Source organism: Beta vulgaris, chromosome 9 (genome assembly GCF_026745355.1).
Source record: "Beta vulgaris subsp. vulgaris cultivar EL10 chromosome 9, EL10.2, whole genome shotgun sequence".
NCBI classification, from domain to species: Eukaryota; Viridiplantae; Streptophyta; class Magnoliopsida; order Caryophyllales; family Amaranthaceae; genus Beta; species Beta vulgaris.
The window spans coordinates 45,596,124-45,607,387 of NC_079210.1; the positions used below are offsets into that span (position 1 = coordinate 45,596,124).

The 11,264-nt window shown below is 33.2% G+C and overlaps 1 protein-coding gene and 1 long non-coding RNA gene across 2 annotated transcripts; one reads left to right on the forward strand and one right to left on the reverse strand.

The window, feature by feature from the left end:
* Positions 1-6,219: 6,219 nt before the first annotated feature.
* On the reverse strand, positions 6,220-9,930 carry LOC104904046 ((R)-mandelonitrile beta-glucosyltransferase-like). Its single transcript, XM_048636504.1, has 2 exons — positions 9,351-9,930; positions 6,220-7,353 (listed from the first exon to the last, which is right to left on the reverse strand). Exons 1-2 carry the CDS (start codon positions 9,853-9,855, stop codon positions 6,404-6,406), a joined length of 1,455 nt encoding a protein of 484 aa, XP_048492461.1. The 5' UTR covers positions 9,856-9,930; the 3' UTR covers positions 6,220-6,403.
* On the forward strand, positions 6,695-8,912 carry LOC125493292 (uncharacterized). Its single transcript, XR_007269804.2, has 2 exons — positions 6,695-6,828; positions 7,045-8,912. It is a non-coding gene; the product is annotated as an uncharacterized LOC125493292 (long non-coding RNA).
* Positions 9,931-11,264: the final 1,334 nt, after the last annotated feature.

The window sequence follows — 11,264 nt, forward strand, 5'->3', positions numbered from 1 at the left end:
AATTATAGCCGTGAGATGGAGATGAAGAGAATGAGTGCAAAGTGGGTGGTTAGTTTGGTGGTGATGCTAGCGTTTGTGATGCTAGCCACCAAACCTCAAGCCATCTTTGCAGTTCGTCCCCTCTCAGATATTATGTTTGAAGGGATTGGTATTAATTCTCAATCTCTTGCTTGTGTTGGCTATGATCAACCATGTGGTCCTGCTTATTGGTGTTGCGGAAAATGTTATTGTGACTATGTCTTCTCTTCTGGAGGATTTAGGTGTACAAATGTCGCCTTTGATTATTCAGGTCGATGTTAATGAATAGTTCAATAAGCTAAGTATGACAAAGTTTATTGTGTTATTGATTATCAAGTATTTGAGTATGGATGTTATTTCATTTCCTAGTTGTAATATAATCAAATAAAGTTGTCAACATCGTTATAGTTATTGTGTGTCTAGAATATAAATAAACATTGAAAATGAACGGTCCATTAGGTTGTTATATGGTTTGAATTATCAAGTATTCAAGTATGGATGCTATAAACCTAGTTGTAATTAAATAAAGTTGTGAGAATCATTATGATTATTACGTGGTTTGGTTTATTAAGTATGGAGATGATAGTGTCTTACTGTAACCAAGCAAATTGTCATCTTTGTTGTTACTATGTAATTTGGTTTATTAAATATTATTCGATCTAATTATTTTTTTTATCCTTTGATCCTTTTTCAAACTTTTCATTACTCTTTTATAAGTCAAATTAAAATAAGCAGTTTGATTTAGGTGCGCCCATATTGCCTTTGGTAAAAATTGGTGGAATGAACTAGATCGTTCAAAAGCTAATAATGATTAAGTTATCAATATGGTTTGGATTATCAGATATTTCGTATGAAAGCTATTTCATTTCCTAGTAGTTGTAATAGTTATATATAGTTTTCACCGCTCGTCGTTATGGCTACTGTGCGGTTTGATATAATAAAGTGGATGTGTTTTATTTGAGTTTAACCAAGTAGTTGGTCTTGTAAGAGACCGTCTACTTTTAATTTAAAAGTAGGCGCGGCCCAAGCCCAATATTAAGAAGAGAATAGATCATATTTCTTAATATAGTGACTACTTTAATCTATTTAGTGACCATTTTAATCTATTTAGTGACCAGTTTAATCTATTAATTAATAACATTCTTTAATTCATTTAGTGACTGATTTAATCCATTTAGTGACTAGCTTAATCCATTTTGTAAGACTGACGGACTATTTTTAAAAATTGTTTGTTCTGATTCGAAATTTAGAAGGGAAATAAAAAGAAAGGAGAAGAGAATGGACGATTAGGATGGTGCAAGATACCTAAAAATAGTGTTAGGTTAGAGAGAAATTGAATGGGCTTCTTAGGAGAACGTAAGTTTACATTGTCTAATTTTATATTAAAATTAGACCGTCTATTATAATAATTTGTGTAACCAAGTAAAGTTCTTTCTCATTATTGTTACCGCTTTGATTTATTACGTATTGATTGTTTGATTTTAATTATCTTATTCTCCCTATCACCTTCTAATTAACTCCCCATATCTCTTTTTGAAGTCAAAAATTCATATATTTTGATGATCAATTCTGAAGATGTCCTTTAGAAAACAATTTTTATGTACAGAATAAAACGTGTATTGTAATCCTTCTGTTTTTTTTTTAAAACTTCCAATTCAAAGAAAATACAACCAATAATATCATACAACCAATTAGTCTAAATATAAAATCACTCAAGAATAAAATTTCATTTTTAACCATCTGATTTTTTTTTTTTTTTTGACACAAGCACTTCCTTCCTTAACTTGACCAAGTTCTTGTAAGAAGATCCCCCAGATTCTTGTAGCTTCTTCAGCCTTACTCTTCCACACTATTGTTCTCCTTTTCATATCCTTCCCCTTATTACAATCCATCAATTCTCTTACCAACTTCTCAATCTACTCTCTCTTTTTAGTTCGTTTGTATCTTTAACACAATCTCCCACTTGACACAACTATAGAGATAATTAGTCTGTTGCTAAGTGAAAAAAAGGCCAACTTATAATAGGCATTCCTCCAAAAATAGTCTCTAGTGTTAAGTTCTATCTAGAATGAGTCAAAAACACTCCTATTACCTTATGATTAAGAACGTCCTTTTGACGGCACCAATAAGCAAATATGCCTCTTTCCTTAGTTTCAATCACAAATTCTGGAGGTAAGCTAGGCTATTTTCGTCTACAACGATATCCTTCCTAATCATGCACACAAAATGCTTCTTGCTATTTGCTAAATCCCATGCAAATTCTATGAGTTATTTTTGTGTCATTTTAATGATGCTTCCAAAATTTACATACAAAATTGCATAATCTTTTAGGTGATGGATGAGGGTGATGATCCACTCGACCGCTCGACCCAAAGCTGATATGTTGACACTTGAAATCTCTACTTAGAAGTAGCTTGAAGAGAGATAATAGATGACAACCATGTATCATTTTATATGCTTTATGGTTATAAGGATGAGGTCCATTATATTTGTGATATTATTAGAGATATGAGATATAATCAGTATCGGAAAATATATGTATGATATATTTTTCATATTGATATTATTAAGAGAATAATATACTTATGTTAAGATATTATTTAGTGAATAATCAATGATTATGTTCCTATATCTTTTAGGAAGATTGTTTCTTATATTATGTTAATTACCTTAGGTTTTGTATAAATACCCTACCTATTGATGAATAATATGAGAGCCACATAATTAACTCTTTACCCCAATTTTGTCATGGTATCAGAGCAAGTTAGATCTTGGGAGAGCTCAGAAAAAAAAAAAATCCACTGCCGGCGGGTTAGAAAATTAAACCCACCAGTGAGATATACATTTAGTCAAACTTATAGATTTTATTTTTCTTCAATCTACTTCCGCTACGAATATGATGTTTTTAGGCTCTCCCTATGTGGTAAGATAGGGTTTATTGGTTCTCCTTGTACCTTGAGATAAGGAATATTGATTCTCCTTGTGCCATGAGACAAGGTTTTTAATTGATTAATTTGAGTGTGGTTTGCTTTGAAAAACCAATATTTGAATGGAGCACGGTTTTGCTTAGGAAAAACCAAAATACGACGAGTTCGAGAAAAGAGACATTCTCGTTGTAATGTTATATTTACAGGTTCGAAAAGAATGACGTTCCCGTTTGATTGATGGGTTCGAAAAAGAGGAACGTTCTCATCATTATTTTTTTTAAAAAAAGAAGAGAATTTTTTTTGAAGGCGACATCACCAGATTCGTGCATCTCGACTTCAACAAAGAGAAGAATTTCCAATTGCAACGTTCGTATTACTGCCGTTACGATTGCGGGAGGGTATTAGAGATATGAGATATAATCAGTATTAAAAAATATATGTATGATACATTTTCCATATTGATATTATTAAGAGAATATATAATATACTTATGTTAAGATATTATTTAGTGAATAATCTATAATTATGGTCCTATATCTTTTAGGAAGATTATTTCTTATCTTATGTTACCTTAGATTTTGTATAAATACTTTACCTATTGATGAATAATATGAGCAATAAGTAGACGGTGGACAGAGGTGTAGGATGAGCATCCTACACCAGCTCCAAAACGCAAGGAAAGAAGAATAAAACGCACCATTCAACATGCAAAAAGTAATTGGTTTGACAGCCAATGTACATTCCCCTTACATCCAATGTACATGTCGAAAATTCAAAAAGTAAATGTTTTGACACTTACTGTTCACCATGTAATAACTGATTTGATGTCAACTGCCATCATTTCCCCCCATATACTATTCACCACTTCTCTCTTTTCCACACTCAACCTCCTTTCATGTTTAATGATTTCGTTTTTTAAATTTCATCCTCTAGTTACTAAATTTTTTTGAGGTTGCAAGAACAGAAAATGAAGAAATACCATTGGCCACCCTTTTGAGAACAAAGGAAAAAATTCTAAAGAAATATGTGAGCCTCTACTTTGAATGTCTGTAATCGTTCATTGTGTGTTATCACATTGTTCACTATATCACAAGGATTGTACTTTGGATGTCTATTATTGTTCATTGTGTGTTATTGTCAATTTTATGGGAGGCTTTCATTGTACATTTTGATTTTGTTAATGAACAACCAAGAAGCCAAAAATGTACAAAGAAACATAATAAAATAAAAGTAACCCAATTCCTAAAGCTGATGTCAAGTGAGTAATTTGCAATCTTTGTACACTAGTGTTGATGTTTGTTCACTAATGAAATTCAATATGTACAATTACAGTCTCATACCTCATAGTGCTCCAGGTGCCACAAAAAACAACTCAATATGGGTATTAAAACAAAAGGTCAACACATAACAACATGATTGTAACCCAATTAATGTACATGAATGTCAACAAAGTGTACATGCAAGGTACGTGCATGTACATGCAACTGTATGTGGAGTTAATAATAAAAAAAGGTACCGCAACCAACGTAAATAAGGATAAATCACAATGTACACTGATGGTCATTACTTTGATCACTGAAAATAAGGATACATTATTGTTTGATTGAATGTTCACTGGATATGACTCAATGTACAAATGTTCTAGCAAGATTGTTCAATTACTAAGCCTGAATGTATAATGGTGTTATGACTGGACGTTCAAGTTATTTTATAGAGCTGACTTTGTTCTGTGAACATTAGAGTTGCGTTAATGTTCACTGTGTATGACTAAATATACATTAGCTTCACTAACATGCATGCATAACATATTCTATAGACAGAAACAAAACAAAAAAAAAAAACTCAATATGGATACTAAAACAAAAGGTCAACACATAATAACAACATGATTAGTTAATGTACATGAATGTTAACAAAGTGTACATGCAAGGTACGTGCATGTACATGCAACTGTAGGTGGAGCTAATAATAAAAAAAAGTACCGCAACCAACATAGATAAGGAATCGTGACACTGATGGTCATTACTTTGATCACTGAAAATCCCCAAATGTACATTCGTATATTATTGTACATCAAATCATATGCATTTGTTCATTAAAAAAAGTTTTAAAAATACAAAACAGAAAATAAAATCAAATATCAACATTTGGAAATTTATAATAGAAATGAATGAAAATAAGGGAGAAATAAATGAAGAACAAAATAAATGAGAGAGAAAATTGAAATAGTTCTTGAAAAATAAATGAGAGAGAAAGGGAGGGAATGAGTGAGTGATGAGAGAGAAAGAGCTGGCCCACTTTCAAAAATATTGCCAAAAGCCTGCCAAATTTTGGCTCCTCTAAAACCATCAAAACGACGTAGTTTGGGAAAGGTGTAGGATGCTCATCCTACACCTCGGTACAGGATCTAATTTGCGTAATATGAGACCTACACAATTAACTCTTTACCCCCAAATTTGTCAGACATTAATAACCTTCATTCACCTCACTATGTCCCACGTATTATTATTGACCTTATCCTTGGGGCATCTCAAATAAGAACCTCGTCCTATAGGCTATAGTGGACCTAGCCCATGTGCTTATGTTTTATGCTTAGCGCTTCCCAGCCTCTGCTATAAAGCATGCATCTTCGTAGAATTGTAGTGCAGCACTAAGAAATAAAGAGTGAGGAATATATTAAAGACTATAGCCGTGAGATGGAGATGAAGAAAAATATGAGCGCGAAGTGGGTGGTTAGTTTGGTGGTGATGCTAGCGTTTGTGATGCTAGCCACCAGACCTCAAGCCACCTTTGCTGTTCGTCCCCTCTCAGATATTATGTCTGAAGGGATTGGTATTAATACTCAACCTCTTGCTTGTATTGACTATGATCAACCATGTGGTCCTCTTTATTGGTGTTGTGGAAGATGTTACTGTGACTGGGTCTATTCTTCTGGAGGATTTAGGTGCACAAATGTCGCCTTTGATTATTCTGGTCGATGTTAATAAATAGTTAAAGAAGTTAATATGATGAAGTTTTTATTGTGGTTCGTATTATCAAATATTTCGTATGGATGTTATTTCATTTCCTAGTTGTAATAATTATATTAAGTTGTCACCACTCATCGTTATGGCTAATGATGAGGTGTTATATATTAAAGTAGGTTGTGTTTTATTCGAGTTTAATCAAATAAAGTAAAGTTGTTTATCGTTGTTGTTACCGCTTTTGTTTGTGACGTATTGATAGTTCAATTCTAATTATCTTATTATCCTCTATCGCCTTCTAATCTCTCCACTTTTGAAGTCAAATTTCATATATATTAATCATAAATTCGTTGTCCTTTAGAAAAACAATTGTACTATGCGTTTTTTAAAACTTTCCAATTCAAAGAAAACACATCTAGGAATATCATACAACCAACTAGTCTAAATATAACATCAATAATTTTAAACCACTGAAGAATAAAATTACATTTTTAACTACTTAATTTTTCTTGGCACAAGCACCTCATTCATTAACTTGATCAAGTTGTTGTAAGAAGAGCCCTCAAGCCTTGTAGCTTCTTCAGCCTTACTCTTCCACACCATTGCTCTTCTTTTCATCTCCTTCCCCTTATTACCATCCATCAATTCTCTTACCAACTTCTCAATCTCCTCTCTCTTTACTTCACTTTGTATCTCCAACCCAATCTCCCACTCGACACAACTATAGCGACAATTAGTATGTTGTTCAGCGAAAAAAGGCCAACTTATAATAGGCACTCCCCCAGACATACTTTCCAGTGTCGAGTTCCATCCAGAATGAGTCAAAAACCCTCCTATTGCCTTATGATTAAGAATGTCCTTTTGAGGGCACCAATTCGCCAACATGCTTCTTTCCTTAGTTTCAATCACAAATTCTTGAGGTAAGCTAGGATTATTTTTGTCTACAACAATATCCTCCCTAATCACCCAAAGGAAATGCTTCTTGCTATTTGCTAAACCCCATGCAAATTCTATGAGTTGGTTTTGTGTCATTTTAGTGATGCTTCCAAAATTCACATACAACACTGAATCATGTTCTTTTGAATCTAACCACTTTATGCAACTGAAATCTTCTTTCCATAAACTTGAATTCACAGATCTTATGGAATCATGTTTTGGGATTATTTGATCAATAAGAAGCTCAAGAGGGCCGATTGAGTAAATAGGAGGTAAGTGTTGCATGGAACTTAATGAACTTAATACTTCTTGTTCTAAGGCATCAAATGTGTTTAAGAAGATTGCCGACGATTTGGAAGTTTCTTCCACTGAATTAACCATGAATTTGAACATGAAATCATTTGAATTTGTTGTTCTGATGAAGCTTGGAAAATCTTTTAATCGAACGTTCTTCATTCCTGGTAACTCTATTGGAGTATCCAAGTATCCATTCGTTATACAACTTGCATCTGATCAGTAGCAAAAACAAAACTATTATTATGCCGAATATCAAAAGAACATTATGTAGGAATACTCACCAACAAACCAACATAGACATATGTACTTAATAGATATACACACATTAACTTAAATACTTCATAGATAAAACTCCTTAGAGTTGGAAAGTAAGGGTTGTAAGGTAAATCTCTAACCCAAAGTAAAGCATAAGGTAATAAGGATGATGTATACTCCCTTCGTCCCAAAAAAATAAATCTTGTTTCTTTTTGTACGGTATCCAACACGTCTCTTTGAATTTTGACCATCAATATCTTAGTTGCGCATTAATAAAATTTTTAAAAGCTGATATTATAAAACTATACATTGAGGCAAATCTAACAAAATCTTATATAAGTATGATTGTTTTTGTATATATCAATGAGAATATTTAGTCAAATATATACACTAATAATTCTCATATGTAATATTAGAACGAAAATATCCATTCGGTAATGAATTATTGGTTCTAAGTCATCTTTGGCTATTCATTAACAATTCAACGTGCTTTTCTTGCTTATTCGTGATATAGCCAGTGGCGGATCTTGAAAGATTTCGTTATAAAAAAAAGACATTTATAAGTTGTACTGTCACATATTTCCCATATTTTAAACATTACAACAGTATATAATTGAAAAAGATCTAGCACGTTATCATGAGATATTTCTATCTTAAGTTAGCTAAACAGAGCCTCTCTAGATCAAATTTGTATAATAGACGTACTTTGTTAGAAGTAACGAGGAAAAACATTAGGTGACTATTCGAAGGAATTTTACGATTTAGACGTTATAATAGTGCACAATCCATGACGTTATAATGCGTGCGATGACATTTTGTGTACATTGCACACAGAGGGGTAGATGAGGGTGTGCAAGGAGCCAGGGCCGTCTCAAACTATATGGAGGCCCTGTGCTATTTGTTCAATTTAAGGCCCCAAAAATTTATTTTTTAAGTGACGTCTTTACTCATTTTTTACTTTTACAATTAGATGAAATATGAATATCAATTTTAGCTTACAAAATCACATTCATTAAATCATTACAAAGTAAAAGCAACATTTTACCCTCAAGATTGATTCATCCTCAATCACACAAATTATCAATTAGGAAAAACAAAATAGATAATACTTTTCAAGCTTTTAATCCATCACTTAATCTAACATTCTCCATAAAAGCCTTGAGAATTAAAGGAAAAAAAAAATTATCTATAATGCTGCAAGTTAAACTGAATCTTATTTGATTGCACTTATTGAAGAATAATTATGATTTTCATTTCTTATTAATTAACAAAATTCAAGAGTGATAGTTGAAGAATATTGTTAGTTGTTCATCAAGAGGAGTTTTGAGGAATGGATTCTTCCATTGATAGAAAGAGAGAAGGTGAAGGATGATTCTTGAAGAAAGGTGGGAGAGGAAACTTAATGGAAATGAAGGAAAGAAAAATAGTTAAAAATTATAACAGAGAGAAGGAAAAGAGTTGAGAAGTGAATTAAGCATGATTTTTGGGATTTGAAAATTTGCAAATATTGCTATCAGTTTGAGAAGAAGACATGACGCAAGTACTCCATTAAAGTGAGTGTTTTTGGGGATAAAGCAAAGGAAAACGGCTGAAAATTTTGGCAAATTGGGCCCTTTTGTTGATGAGGCCCTGTGCAGGAGGTCTGTTTGCACAGGCCTTAGCAAGGAGCCCAACAGCACAGGGCCCCCAAAATTATAAAGGTCCAAAATATATTATTTTGAAAATTTTACTTTATATTTGAAGAAATCACCCTTGTTTTCGTGCCTTAATAAATTTGTCAATGATTTATCTTTAGATTTTCAACTTTTCATCTTTAGAACTCTAACCTTTCATCTTTATTTTCTATAGATTTAGGAGCCCAAGTTTCATGTTAGAACCGGGACCCCAAAATATTCAAGACGGCCTTGATTGCACAAATAGACGTAGTTTGTTAGAGGTAAGTAAGGTAACGTACCTTTCAAAGGAGTAAATCCTCGTTTAGCTAGTGTACTGTAGTGGACGTAACCCAAGTAACCGCATCCACTCATCGTCCAAAACGCCACTTCCGGTATCCCAAACTCCTCGGCAGCCTTCATTGTGAAGGACATCACACCATCAGCCACTATGCACGTCACACGTGGGCCCTCACTATTGAGTTTTTCAATAAGGTCCCTTAGTGGGCCCAAGCAGGTCCTACTCGTGGACTTACATAGCTCTTCAATATCCTGGGTGGCCGCCACGCCGCCTTCCGAAGGCGACGTGGTGATCAGGCCATCCGGGATCGACTCGAATCGGAACCCGGGGATGCCGTCAAGGGAGTGAGGCCCCCGGGAGTTGAGGAAGCGATTGTGGTTGTAGATGGTGTTAACAAATGTTATGTGAAAGCCATAGGAATGAAGGAGCTTAGCAAATTGAAGCATCGGGGTTATATGGCCTTGTGCTGGGAAAGGGACACATATTGCATGCCCTTTACTACTCATTTTTTTTAGCTTTGATATAATCTATGATTTAGCTTGTGGTTTTGAAGCTAGTTATTGATTTAGCTTGTGGCTTTGAAGCTAGTTTATTGCGACTTGCAAGGTCTATATATAGTCAAGGCAGTGGTTGATTAGGACCATCTATTTGTTTGGTTTTTACGCAATTTCCAATACACATTTTTCACTAATTATACTTCTTTTGCTTTTTTTTAATTGATAAACTAGGTCCGGGCTATGCCTCGGGTAAGAAAAAAAGTTCATTTATTAATATAAAACTTTATTATAATAACACTAAATATAACTTAACCTAGTGGTTAGAACGACTTTAGTATATGTACTTGATGTCTCGAGATCAAACCCTACATATACTATGCCATTTCTTAATTTTTGTATTGTACATGGATTACATAAACTAAAACTCCCTAGGGAGAGCGCCACGTGGCACAGTTTCTTGTTCTCGCGTGCCTTTTAATATATTTGTATAGATTCCTAATTTGGAAAATCAAGCATGAACTTTGATCGATTATTTTGATTTTTTATAAGTGAAAATTTAATTATGTGTGATCTTTTTGGATTCTTTTCGACATGTAGATTCATAATATCAAATTCTTACCTAAAAGCAAAAAAGAGATATTAAGGGTTAAAGAACGTCTTGACAGCTGCAATAACGAGAAAGTAGCAGCGCATACCCGGTATGGCCAACAGTGTCCATACCGGGGTATGTTAGTAATTTTGCCAGAAAAAGACAAAAAAAGTTGACTTAATGGCAATTTAGACAACTCTGATCATGTAGGAGAGAAATCAGGTCAACTACAATGTGAATCAGATCAACTACAATGTGAATCAGATCAACTACAATGTGAATCAAATCAACTACAATGTGAATCTGATCAACTATAATGTGAATCAGATCATGAATTTATGTAAGTAAATCTCAAAAAAAAAAAAAAAAAAAAAAAAAAAAAAAAAAATATAAAAAAAAGTTGCATTTATTTACAACTTTACCCGGTATTTACAAATATCGGGTATGCGCAAATCCCAACTCCTGCAATAACAGTGTAGCAAATTAAATTGGAAAAAATCCATTTGGTAAGTTACTTAAGAAAGCAATCTAAAGAAGACAGAAATAGAGATGGATAGAGAGTACATAAGACCCATGTGATAGTATGATATGAGAGAGATAAAGAAAATATATTAAATAATTATATTATTAATAATCATATAAGTCCGTGGCAATTTCTCACCATAATTTAAAAAGTTTTGACTTTAAAAAAGCAAAAGAAAAGTCTATTAAAGGATGGAATGACTACATATTGTATTCCGTTCCTTTTTAATAGTTACTAGTCTTACATGCACGCAATGCGTGCGATAACGTGTGATAACAAATGAAGTAGAAAATAAAATTAATTGGG